Source organism: Microtus pennsylvanicus, chromosome 7, assembly GCF_037038515.1.
Source record: "Microtus pennsylvanicus isolate mMicPen1 chromosome 7, mMicPen1.hap1, whole genome shotgun sequence".
Lineage (NCBI taxonomy): Eukaryota > Metazoa > Chordata > Mammalia > Rodentia > Cricetidae > Microtus > Microtus pennsylvanicus.
In genome coordinates, this window is record NC_134585.1 from 119,472,772 (window position 1) to 119,486,145 (window position 13,374).

A 13,374-nucleotide genomic window follows, 5' to 3' on the forward strand; every position below is an offset into this window, starting at 1 on the left:
GTCAGTTCCAAGTGCAGACAAAGGTTGTGTGGACAGGCGGACATTTGATAAAGAGATTAGCGTGACGACAGAGAACTTGCCTTCTGCCCCAGGATAATAGCCCCCATGTATTTGAATTCTTGTTCATTAGGGAGTGGGGCTACTTGAAATTAGGAAGTATGTCCTTGTTGGAATAGGTATTGTCTTGCTGACTCTGGTTAAGAGCAGGACCGCTCTTCCAGAGGACCCAGGTTCGATTCCCAGCACCCACATCAGGCAGCTCACAGCCACCAGGATCTCACATTTCTGGCCTCTTTGGCATCTTCATGCCACATGCTCACACATACATAGTTAAAAATAAAAAAATTTAAAACCCAAAACAGCTGAGCTTGCTGATTACTGACATTCCTTCATAGAACAAGAGGGTAAGGAAGGCCATTGGACCCTCACCTGAGTGTTCAACCAGTTGTACACAGTTCTTTCCTAACTGCGTGTAGTCTCGATGTCTTAGGGAGAAGCTTAAATATATAGGCTGGGGAAGAGGAGAGAGAGGGAGTTTCACCTTTGTAGCTGTGGTGAGGTTGTTGTACATAGTGGGTGAAGAGTTGCCAGTATAGCTGCTGTTTGGCCATGCACACTCCTGTCTGTAACCCTCCACCTAAACTGTCATCAATGCAGTAAACTCACTGCTTCCCCAGGGTGAACTCCGGTGAAATCAAGCATTGGTTTGTACTTGGGACCTTATGAGGAGGAGAGATAATACCCACCCTTGCCCCAAGGAGAAAGTTCTCACAACATCAGCAAATTTATTTCGTAATGTTCCTGTGTCTTGTGCTATTAAAAATGAAAGAAAACCACTAAGTAAAAGATGATGTTAAAAGTATGCAAAAGTGAAAATATTCTAGTAAAGAAAAATTTACATAAAGATTGAGATGGGTAGATGTTTTAACGGGATGGTACATAAGGTGTGTAAAAGATAAGGCTTTATGTATATGATATTAAAATTTCTGAGGTCAAAGGTAAAAACACTGAAAGCAAACTGTGTTAAATCAGTAGAGTTGATTTTGTTGTTTGTTTTGTTTTTGAGACAGGGTTTCTCTGTGTAACCCTGGCTGCCCTGGAACTCACTGTAGACCAGGCTGGCCTCAAACTCACAGAGATCCACCTGCCTCTGCCTCCTGGGTTCAAAGGCGTGTGCTGTTATACCCTGCTCTGGAATTGGTCTTCATGGCTGAGAGCTGGGGATGCTCCCTGGTGTATCTCTGTATGATTGTGTTCCATTCTGCTCTGATATAAATATGCTGGTTTTTGAAAGAACAAGAAATCAACAGAGTTCCTGGCTACTCTTTATACAAGGACTGGCTTAAAGAACAAAATTGTATAACTAATCAAGTTTTATTTAAAAGTAAATTAGGCTTTTATTCAAGCTTTATGTAAATAATGCACAGTAATTAAAAATACCAGACTGGTAGAATTGACCTTCTGTGTCTTCAGTAACCATATTGGAGGCCTCTATGGGTATGGCCAGAGGTATTCTTTTAATGTCCACTAAGTTCCAGGGGACTGTGGGGGCATCTCCGGAAGTGTCCTATAACTGTGAGGAGGCACCTGTTCTCTTGTTCTGAGAGGCCATGGAGACTTCCTCCAGTGAACTATAACCTGTGCACGGTATACAAACAGGAGCATCAAGACAGAGGGAAATTTTCCTCAATGCTTCCAAGAAGCACGGGCTTCTCCTCACATAGATGGAAAAACTGGGGAAAGGAAGGTTAGCGCAGCAGAGGGTCCTCTCAAGTCCAAGTGACCCCAGAACAGATTCTCAGAGGACTTGACAGTGTGTATTAGTTACTGTTCTGTTGCTGTGATAAGACACCATAACCAAGGCCACGTACAGATAGGAGAATTTACTTGGGGCTTACGGTTTCAGAGGGAGAGGAGCTGTCACCATCATGGTGGGAAAACATGGCAGCAGGCAGGCCTTGGCCGTGTGTCTCTTGACAGCAATAGAACAATAACCAGGACACTCTTGGTTCATAATGAACACTCGATTAACTTGTCTATCAAGACATACTTTATGTTGATATTCACCTGTGCTAGCAATTAAAGGTTCAATTCACAACAACTCCTGAGTATTCCTCCCTTAGGACCCCCACCTCAGGAGGTTTCACTTTTCTGTGAGAAATCTGTCCAAGCAAAGCAGAATGACGGGTTGATGATGAGGTTGGTTCAGGCAGCTGGGACAGTAAGGGTCTCTCGGGGGAGGAGCTGCTGCAGAGGAAGTGCTGGGTGACAGAGGCAAAGGGGAGTCAGAGCTGCGCTGGAGTGGGTTGTTCAAGGGAAACGTCTAAAGACTTTATAGGGAAAGAAGGCATGATGCGTGAGATTGTTAGTTTCATGGGGAAAACCATGTGTTAGGTGATATAGCACAGCATAGACTGAGGACCATACAAAACAGAACATAGCCCTGGGGAGACGCTTGGAGGGTAAAGTGTTTGCCCTGTGTGAGCTCCCGTGTTCTGGTCTCCAGAACCCATGGGAAAACTGGGGGAGAGGGGGCTGGCCTGCCTGTGAGCCCAGCACGTAGGAAATGGAGACGGAATCCCTGGAGTGGGCTGGTTTGTCATCATCAGTGCAAGAGCAAGCTCCAGCTCCAGCTCCAGCTCCAGCTAGAGATCCTGTCTCCATATATAGGGTGAAGAGTGAACAGGGAAGAGACCCAGGGTCAGTCTGGGCCTTACATGTATGTACACACACGTGCTTAAACACACACACATATACACACCGCACTCATGTGCTTGAACATGCACACTACACACACATATATACACACACATACCACACATATGCTTGATATGCACACATACACACACCACATGTGCACACGTGCCCAAAAAAGTCCAAAACATTGACTGACATACCATCCCTTGGGTTCCCTGTGGTAATCCTTAGGTTTCGATGGTTGTAAGGGGGAAATGTTTGACATCTCGGGATTCATGTTGGGATCACTGGCACAGACTAGTGACTACAACGTCCTGGGGTCTACTTCAGACCTTCTGCATGCAGAAAGTGGCAGTGGCTGAGGACTCGACCCCCTCCTCCACGACAGTGCTCTGAGGACAGGCTCAGCATTTTATTTCTTGGTGCTTCAAGAGCTTGTTTAGGAACAGCACAGTGACAACAAGCAACAGTCGTGAGATGCTACTCAGTAGATCTCACTAGTCTCGGTGTGGCCTTGGAGAGTGGGGGCCAAGCGAGCAGAGTGAGGCCAGGCTCCTCAGGGAGGGCTCAGAACATAGAGGAGGGGCTTTGGGGCGAGCCTTCAGATCCAGATGTCAGAACTGCAGTCACCCCCTGGGTACCGAAGCTCATGAGCCAGTGCTGGACCAAGGGGCTCCTTCCCGAAGTCCACCAGAAAGTTGGGGTTCAACTTGAGCCCTCCATTTACAGTGTCTACATCAATTTGCAGCATCACGGAGCCTTCCCTGGAAGAGGAGGAAAGGGTGAGAGGTGACATCTGACCAGCACCCCCACCCCAAGATTTGGTGAGGATAAATGGGCTCCTGGGATGGGCAGGGCCCACATGGGCCGTCTGTCTGGTAGGGCACAGGTGGAGTTCCTGAGTTGTCTTCAGAGCCCACACGATCCTTCTGGAGGCCTGGTGGAGAGGTGATCCTGGACACTGCTGCTCACCTGATGAGGTCGGGGTAAAACTGCTTGTCCCAGGCGCTGTACAGCGACGAGGTGACGTAAAGACGCTTCCCATCCAAGCTGAGCTGGATCATCTGAGGGCCTCCAGGAATGTGTTTTCCCTTGGGGAAACAAGAGGTCAGGCTCCAAGTGACACACAGATTGACTACGGGGTTGGCACACCGCCTGGGTCCCAAGAGCATCGCCCCAGATTCTCCTTGAGCATGGGTCTGAGGGGCCAGTGAGGCCAGGGCGATGTTCTCACCTTGACCACTAGGGGCTCCGGCTGACACTTTAACTCTTGGTCCTCCAGCACCTCCACAGGGCCTCCTTTAACAATGCTGCCCCCAAGGAAGATCTGGGTTCAGGGGTACAGAGGACAAAGGGGGACAACAGTGAGAGATACAGTGACGATTAATGTCCATTATCAACCTCACTGGGTGTGGGAATCAGCGAGGACACACGCGCCCTGGAGTGTCTGTCTGTGGGGCATTTCAGAGAGTTTTAATCAGGAGGAAAGATGCACCCTGAGCAGCAGGGGGTCGGATTCCAGAGCAAATGGAAAGGGGAAGACAAGCTGAGTCCCAGCATCCAACTCTCTGCCTCCTGTGACCGCACAGGTAATGTGACCAGCTGCCTCCCGCTTTGCCGCCACACCTTCTGACTACGATGGACTCTGTCCCTGCTCAAAGTGTGAGCTGGGATAAACCTTTCCTCCTTTATGTCTGTGGGGTATTTCGTCACAGAAGGGTAACTCATACAGGTGTGGACATTACAGAAGAGCTGTTCTCCTTGATTAGAATCGTGTGTGTGTGTGTGTGTGTGTGTGTGTGATAGCATGTCTCTGTGTGTGTGTGTGTGTGTGTGTGTGTGAGAGAGAGAGAGAGAGAGAGAGAGAGAGAGAGAGAGAGAGAGAGAGAGAGAGAGAGAGAGAGAGAGAGATAGCATCTCACCATGGAACTCTGGCTGGCCTGAAACTCACGATGTAGACCAGGCTGGCCTCGAACTCACATCCACTTCCCTCTGTCTCAAAGGTGTGCTCCTCCACACCCGGCTAGCATCCCTTTACTTTCAGACTCATTCCCTGTGCTCAGCCAGGACTCCACAGTCCTGAGCCTGTACCTTGGCTCACATTTTTGCTTTTCCTGCTCCTCCCTTATCAGCCCGGAGAACCTTCCCCTCCTCTCCACCTTGCCCAGACTCCTCCACCAGTGCCCCTACCTGCCCAGCAAGGCGGGGCTTCTGTGGGTTAGAGATGTCGTACTGTCGAATGTCCCCGTGCAGCCAGTTGCTGAAGTAGAGGAAGCGGTCATCCAGGGACAGCAGGATGTCGGTGATCAAACCTAAGGCGTGGGTTGAGGGCTTTAAGGAGTCTCCCCAGGCAAGGACCCCACCTGCTGACCCCACCCTCTCCCGGAACTCACCTGGCATTTCGGGCAGCAGCCAGCCCTTCACTTTCTTGGAGGGCACCTGGATCACCTTCTCCACGGACCAGGTGCCTCCCTACATTGGGGAAGGGAAGCAGGAAGTGGGCTGAGAACTGGGGACAGGGAGGGAGCAGACACTGGGCCTTGTGGCTAGGGTCTCCTTCCCTGCAAGCCGCTAAGGCAAGGAGCATGACTCCTTCACCATGGCCCCGCCATTGCTTGTCAGAGTGGCTCATAGAGATGCTCACTATATGCATTTTTTTGTTCTGCTTTTTGAGACAGTTCCATGTTCACGCTGGCCTCAACTCCTGTTCCCCCGGCCTCCACTTTCCAAGTGCTGGGGTCACGTGTGTGCCACAGGACCACCTTAGGTTTTGAATGAATGTATCCGTATGGCCACTTGTGCTTTAAGAGTCCCCACCAAAAGTCATGATGAGATGTAGTTACCATTGTGAGGAATTAAGAGGGGGACCTTGACTGGGTTTTTGAGACAGTGGTCTCACTGTGTAGAAGAGGCTGGCCTTGAACCTGCAGTCTTCCTGCCACCACATCCCAAGTGCTGGAGCTACAGGTGTGAGCCATTCTGACTGGCTAGGTGGGACCTTTTAGTATTGTTTGTTTTATACGTCTGAGTGTTTTGCCTACACGTATGTCTGTGTACCACACGTGTTCCTGGTGCCTTCGGAGGCCAGAAAGGAATTCATGTCCCCTGAAACTGGAGTTACAGGGAGTTGTGAGCCGCCACGTGGATGCTGGGAATTTAACCCAGGTCTTCTGGAAGAATGGCGAATGCTCTAAACTGTCGAGCCGTCTCTTTGGCCTCTGATTATTTCATGAGAGGGTTTCATGTGGCCTTGACTGTCCTGGAACTTGTTACGTAGACTAGGCTAGACTAGGCTGGCTGCCGCTTCAGAGATCTGTCTGCCTATGCCTCTGCCTCCCAAGTGCTTTAGATAACGGCCTGTGCCACCACCTGGGGACAAGTGGGACCTTGAAGTGATTAAGTCAGAGCTCTCACCTATGAGAGTATTATGGTTATCTTGAAAATGAGTTCATTTATAAAGCCCATTTGTCTCTTGCACAGGGCTCTCTCATTCCCTGCCACAAGGAAACCTTTCCCAGAAGCCATTCCTCAACCCTGGAAGGCATAACTGCAGTCTTATGGGCTATCTATTTCTTAACACTGTCCTGCCTGGGATCTCAGTTGCTCAGTTATAGCAACAGAAAACAGACTTAGACAAGGTGGAGATTAGTCTGGCCCAGAGAGAAGCAAGGCCAGCCACGTACCAGCGTTTCTTTCTGGGAAGCCTTAGGCTGGTGGGAACAACAAGTGTGGATGCTGAAGCCTGGGAGGAGGTCCTGAGGAGACTCGTGTGTGTGTGTGTGTGTGTGTGTGTGTGTGTGTGTGTGTGTGTGTGTGTGTGTGTGTGTTGGGGGGTGTCTGGGAAGAGGTCCTGAGGAGACTCTTGTGTGTGTGTGTGTGGGGGGGTGTTGTCTGGGAGGAGGTCCTGAGGAGACAGTTGCGGGAGGCGCAGAGTCTCAGTCTTACCTCATTCTTGTAGAAGCGCTGGATGTTGGAGCTGAGGGTGCAACCAACAAAGCCCTGGGCCGCATCTGGGTCATGCAGGAAGCGGACCTCCAGGGGAATGAGCCCATCCTTCATTTTTAGGGTCTGGATAACCTCACGACGCTGCCAGTCCCACACATATAAGTGGCTCCCATACAACCCTGAGATGGGAGGGAACAGGGACCAGAGGCTGGGCTCAGTCAGGATGCAAGGGCACAGGCGGAGGCAGGGCACTGACTAGGATGAGAGCTGGAAACGGGCACCGAGGACGCTTGAGCCAGGTGGGCACTCCGCACCTGGCATGACTTAGCCTGTTAGGAGTTGGTCCTGGTGCAGGGTAGAGACCTGAAATCTGGTGGGGGGTGGATGAGCCAATGCTCCTTGCCAGACGAAAGGTTATTCTCACCAGCCTCCACGTGAGCAGGGTTGAAGCCATCTTTGAAGACGTTGGGAGCTGCCCACTCAGAGCTGATCATGACGTTGTGTCGTGGTTGGTACCAGAAGTCATAACCCATAGGAGCAGCCCCTCCAGGCTTCTCCCACGTGCCTTTCACCTCAAAGGTCTCCCCGTCAAGCAGCATAAAACTCCCTGAGCAGGGAAGAAAGGGAGAAAACGGACTTAGGTAGAAGCGGTGAGCCATTGCTGTCTTTCCCACCCAGCTGGTCAGATCCTTGAGTTCAGATGCCCGCGTGTCTGTTTCAGAGATGGCTGGTGTGATGTAGGGCCCCTTACTCTGTGCCCTCCCTCTTAGCAACGTTTACTTCTCTTAGAACTCCGGGGAAATGTCCTCCCACTGAACAGAGAGCTCTGGGACTTGGCCCCTTAAGCATCATTTGCCCAGGCTGCCACAGCTCCCCTGGTATTCTCCCCACAGGCTAAGCTTCCTTGTGCAGGTAAGAATCCCAGGCAGCCACAGGTGGAGCTCCAGTCACGGAAGCCAGCTGTCCTTATGGGTTCAATGCTTTTTCTCCCTCCCTTCCTCCTCTCCTATTCTCTCTTCTCTCTTTTGTGACACGGGGTTACTCTATGGAGCCATGGTTGTCCTAGAACTCACTCTGTAGACCAGACTGACCTCAAACTCACAGAGATCCTCCTGCCTCTGCATTCCAAGTGCTGGGTTCAAAGGTGTACATCACTGTGTTCAGAAAAATGTTTCTAAAAGTTCACACACACACTCATCAATCAAGGACTGTGAAGTTTGCTCATGAATTCACAAAGGCAGACATTACATGATAGACTTGCTAGGTTTATGTGTGTGTTCATATCTTCAAGGCTGACTCCTGACTATGCCTTCTAGCAAACTTGGCAGTCACAGCTCATCTTGTGTGAGTGTCTGTGTGTTGTGACTGTAAGTGTGTGCATGTGTGATTGTACTGGGGTTTGAACCTGAGACTTCAATGGTAGGCAAGTGCATTATCACTGGGGTGTGTCTCCAGCTTCTTATTTGTATTTTGAGACAAGGTCTTGCTAAGATTCCCAGGCAGACCTTGAACTTGTGATCTTTCTGCCACAGCCTAAAGTACCTGGAATTACCTCCTGCACCAGCAGACCCAGCTGAGCCTCGTCCCTGTAGGAATAGTTGAGACAACTGAAGTCACTTGCTGACGTTTCAGAATCTGGGTGGGACTCAGCCAGCCAGTTCTCCCTAGCCCTTCACTCCATAGCTCCCCGGGCTTTGGACCTGCTCCTACACAGCCCAATATTTCCCACCTCTTATCTGCTGAGTCCTTGCCAAGTCCACAGTGCCAGCAGGTACCTTTAGCATTACCCTGGGGATCCCCCAAGGTGCTGATCATCACCTCTCCGCTGGCCAGGCAGTGGCTGGTGTGCAGATTGCCCACGTTGCACTTGGAGTGGATTTCACTGGGTTCAATGACCTAGAGAAGGTGGGGAGTGGGGTCTGACTTTACAGAGCCAGGAGTCTCCACCCCCTCCTCCCATTCTCCCTGCTTTGTCTGTGGACCCTGTCTTCTTTTCCTCTTCCTGCGGGAGGACAGCAGGGATTCAGTCTGGTAACTCAGAGAGCAGCAACAGAAAGGCAGGGAAACCATCACTAAATCCTCAGTCAGAGCATCAACCTTCCCCATCTCTCTCTTTTTTTTTCCAAAGATTTATTTATTTATTATGTATACAACATTCTGCCTTGATGTATGCCCACACGCCAGAGGAGGGCGCCAGATCTCAGTACAGATGGTTGTGAGCCAGCATGTGGTTGCTGGGAATTGAACTCGGGACCTCTGGAAGAGCAGCCAGTGCTCTTAATCTCTGAGCTATCTCTCCAGCCCCCCCCCCCATCTTTCTTGAAGGCACTCCCAGCACCTGGGGTCCCTCCCATGCCAGGGCTGCCTCTGCATCCTCAGCAGCCAGCTGTGAGCATCTGGTGCAAGGGCGTGTCCAATGTAGTGTTGACAGGAAGGCCTGGAATTCCTGCCTGAGGAAGCCATAATCTCCTAGCTGGGTGGGGGAAGACGAGTCTCTCCTCCCCCTCAAGAAGAAGCCTCGTCTTCTAACACCCAGACCACACTGCTGGACGGTGCCTGCCCAGCAGGCTCAGGTAACTTCTGAGGTCTCCCCTTTCTGCTGCTGAGCCAGACCCTGTATAAGAGCTGGAGGCAGCTGGTCCAGAGACTGTTGGGCCAGCAGGTGCAAGGGTCTCCAGCCACAAGCACGGAGGACTTGCCTTGTGCAACTTAGGGGCGCGAGGGTCAGAGCCCACGTCCACCACGTAGACGCGGGAGGAGATGAGACTTGGTAGCATGAGCTTGGTGCGCGCCTTGGTGCTGTCCCCAAAGCAGCTACTGCAAGTGTTCCATCCCGAGTGGTGCAGCTCATCCTTCAGGTAGGGCATGGGCAGCCTGTGGATGACCTGGGTGAAGAGGGGCAGGAAGGGCTGCTTACCCAGGCCGGGCCTCTCTAGACTCCTTTTGGGCTTGGAGCCCAGCACAGGCCGGGTTCCAGCTCAGCACCCTGGGCAGTGAAGAGCTTCCAATGCCATTCATTCCAGGGGTGACAAAGAAGGGTGGAGTTAGGGAACCAGAGCTGTGCTGGTAGTCTTAGGGGAGCCAGCGACCAAACCTCACCTCACCTGACTATAATGGGGAGACTTTGGGTCAACATCCACAGTGGCCAAATAATCTGGGGCCTCAATGCCTGTGTTTCGGTAAATACAGGGCACATAGATAATCTCCTCCCGGGGTCCTGGGGAGTAGAGAGTGGGTTATGGTAATGAGCTGGGCAGAGGCAGCCCAGGTGAGCTAGAGGGCTAAGGCTAGACCTGAAGTCCTCAACTCTACCATGGGGTCGGCAGAGGATGCTGGCTTGCAGATGTACAGTTACCTTTCATGGCCTCGCCAGGGGTAGGGTAGCCTGGGCCACACTTTCCGCATTTTGTGGCTGTGGAAACAATGGGAGTGTGTTAGCTGGAGCCGCTCTGGAGCGTGCAGTCTCCCTCTCTCCAGCTGTGACGCACACCTGGCAGCCTCACCACGTTGGCCTTTCCATTCCCACCCCCAGCTCTGATGGGTGTGAAGCTGTGGTGGGAGAGTGAAGTCACATAACTGGAACAGACACTCCAGCAGGGGCGGCAAGCGTTTGGACAGAGGCTGTGTGTCTAAGAGTTATGACATGGACTTCTATTCCATCTCAGCCCACCTGGCTGGTCATAGGAACGTGGACAAATTATCTAACTCAGTTTCAACTTCATCTGTGAAAAGCAGGTAATGAGATGCACACTTGGCTGGGCATTGTGACCACATCTATAGGGGCAAAAGCAGGAGGGACAGGAGTTCAAGACTAGCCTTGATATGCAGCTGAAAACTGACTGGGGAGGCAGAGGCAGGCAGATGTCTTTGAGTTCAAGGCCAGCCTGGTCGACCTAGTTTTGGGACAGCCGGGGATACACAGAGAGACCCTTTCTCAAAACAACACACAAGAAAAACTGATTTAGGGCAGCTCTAGAAGAAATGGCTCAACGGTTAAGTTCCCACCAGGCCACTCACAACCCCCGGAAGTTCAGCTCAGGGAGGCCAGAAGCCTCTACACTGTGGGCGACTTTACACAACAGCAGCCCACAACAGAGAACCAGCTGTGTGTCCTTGGGCACTGGCCTAGCCACCACAGCTAGAGGGAGAGGCCCTCCTGACCCTCCAGTCACCACATTCAGGATTCCAGGCTGAGAGCCTGGGCCAGACCTTGGAGGACTGGAATGGGGAAGGGGCTGATGCAGATGGAAAGAAATCCTGGCATGGAGTTCACAAGAACTGGGCTCTCCCTCCTGCCCTGACCCAGGGCCTCAAGCAGAGGCAGGCGAGGGGTTGGAGAGATGGCTTAGCGGTTAAGGCAATGGCTACTCCTAGAGAACCCAGATTTGAGTCCAGCACCCACGTGGTGCCTAAGAACTGTAACTGCAGCTCCAGGACGTCTGCACCCTCTCTGGCCTCCTCGGGCATATGGCATACATGTGTGTACATCGATGCCAGCCACACATCCAGACACACAAAATCAACACTAAGAAAACAGTCAGAAAGCAGTAAGTCCAGAGCAAAACCTGCTGCTGCCTGGGAGCCCCACGTCTGGAGAGCACAGGAGGTAAGGAGGCAGCGACAGCCCTGCAGAATCTAGAAACCGGGCATCATCTGGAAATTCTTGCCATGTAGCTCAGATTGTCCTCCAAATCACCAAGATCCTTCTGCCTCAGCCTCCTTAGTACTGGGAGAAGGGCATGAGCTACCACCCATGTTTGGGGCAGGTGAAGAGAATCAATAAAAAGCACATTTGAAGCCCAGTACTCCTGAGGCAGAGGCAGAAAGATTTCTCTGAGTTCAAGGTCAGCCTGATCTACACTCAAAACCCACAACACAAACAAAACCCCAACAAAACAACAACAACAACAACAATAATAGGGGAGCTCGTTTGGGGACTGGATAGGTGGCTCAGGGGTTAAGAGCATTTGCTGTTCTTGCAGAGGACCAGGATATGGTTCTTAGCATCCACAGGGCACTCACAACTCTCTGCCACCTGGCCTCCATGGGCACGAGACACGCCTGTGCTGTCCATATATACACATAGGCAAACACTCATAAAAAAACATCTTTAAAAGAGGAAAGACATGGAGGAGGGTTGCCCCGCTATCCCAGGGTTTGGCTCCAGGCTGCTAGGTTGTCTTTCTTTGTAGGGATCCTCCAGTCCTAAGCATCTCCAGCAAGGTCTCTGGCATTCTGAGTTTGGGGAACTCAGGGAAGTTTTCTCTGCCATTGGGAATGGCCAGCTGCAGGGGACCTCAAAGTTCCCTCCCAAACCCTAGCCTCAGCCTGACTGCAGGAGCTCACAGGCTAAAGGATGAGAGCTGTGGGACTTGGGAGGGGCTGAAGCAGGTCCTCAGTGGGCTTGTGTGGCCACCCTGACCTCCCCACGCACTGGTGAAATGGAGCAGCTTGAGAGATCTGGGCTGGGAGTCTGTTCTGTGCCTCCCCAGCAAGAGACAGACCCAGTGTCTGTTTACTAGGGTGACAGATATTGTCACGGAGATGTTGGGGCTCTTCCCAAGAATCCCCACTCCCAGTGGAGTTTCTCAGAAAGACGCTCCCGTGCCCCTATCCCTTACTCTCTACCCCTGCTCCTGTCCACTGCCTCTGTCTCCTGCCCCTGCCCCCCACCCCCGTCTCTGCAGAGGCTGGGCAGGACTCCCAGATGACCACTTCTGCAGTTCCTCCCTGCTCCTTCCTCAGAACTTGGACTGGACTGAGAAGCAGGAATGCCTGAGTTTGAGCTGCGTATGCGCATGCCTGCAGGGTAGAGATGAGAGTCCAGTTCTTTCTTCACTGCCCTCTCCAGTTTTGAGTCATTTCCTGAAGGAAGAAGGACCCTCTAATCTTGGGGTGAACTATCCACGGCTTTGAGAAGCCCCTTTTCTTCTTACCCATGCTGTTGGCTGACACTCTGGTCCTGCAGGAATTGCCAGGAAAGGGCAGAGCTTGCCAGAGACCAGTGCTGGTCTTGGAGGCAGACTGCACAGGGAAGGGGCAAAGGGAGGGAATTTATGCAACCAATTGGGGGAGAGGTGGGGCAAGGGGAGGGACCTGGCTGCCATCCAGGGTAAACTACACAGGGCTGCTGGCCAGGATGCTATCAAGTGACCTGACCGTTCAAGTTACAGTGTGTATGTGGTGTATGAGTGTTGAGTGTGTCTCTGTGTATGTGTGTGTGTACACTTAAATACATCCGTGCAGTTAGTGGGTACCTATGTATGCATTAAGTTTGTGTGCCTGTGTAACATTCTCCTGTGGGTGAATGCATGTACCTTTATGTTGGTGTCTGTGTTGGTGTGAGTTGGTATGTGCCTATCTCTGGATGTGTACATGTTTGTGTGTGTCCATGTGAACAGATACCATGTGAGGGATGTGTTTATATGTCTGCAATCACATGTTCCCGTGCTTTCAAATGCCCATCTATGTGTTTGGCCCTGTTCATGGAGGTACCCAGGGCTGTGGACCTGTTTCTTCCTACTTCTATATCCAAGGTCAGCTTTCTCTTAAGATTTTCCTCTTTGTCCAGACGTCCATGCTCCAAAAGGCACATTCTTGCTCACCCAGACCCCTCGCCCATGTCTTTCCGCAGCAGCTGCCCCACAGAGCCCAGGTGGGAGGGAGAGCATAGCTTTCACTTTTCCCAGAACTGCTCCTGAGCCTTGAGCTTAGCAGTGGGAGAAAGCCCAG

General features: G+C 51.7%; 1 protein-coding gene across 1 annotated transcript; it reads right to left on the bottom strand.

The window, feature by feature from the left end:
- Nucleotides 1–3,096: 3,096 nt before the first annotated feature.
- On the bottom strand, nt 3,097–12,668 carry Selenbp1 (selenium binding protein 1). The gene is made up of 12 exons (XM_075978235.1): nt 12,579–12,668; nt 9,998–10,054; nt 9,747–9,859; nt 9,342–9,527; nt 8,418–8,538; nt 7,067–7,249; nt 6,643–6,821; nt 5,091–5,169; nt 4,888–5,009; nt 3,932–4,024; nt 3,670–3,788; nt 3,097–3,461 (listed from the first exon to the last, which is right to left on the bottom strand). The coding sequence occupies exons 1-12, from the start codon at nt 12,580–12,582 to the stop codon at nt 3,299–3,301; spliced, it is 1,419 nt and encodes a 472-aa protein (XP_075834350.1). The 5' UTR covers nt 12,583–12,668; the 3' UTR covers nt 3,097–3,298.
- Between the last annotated feature and the right edge of the window lie 706 nt (nt 12,669–13,374).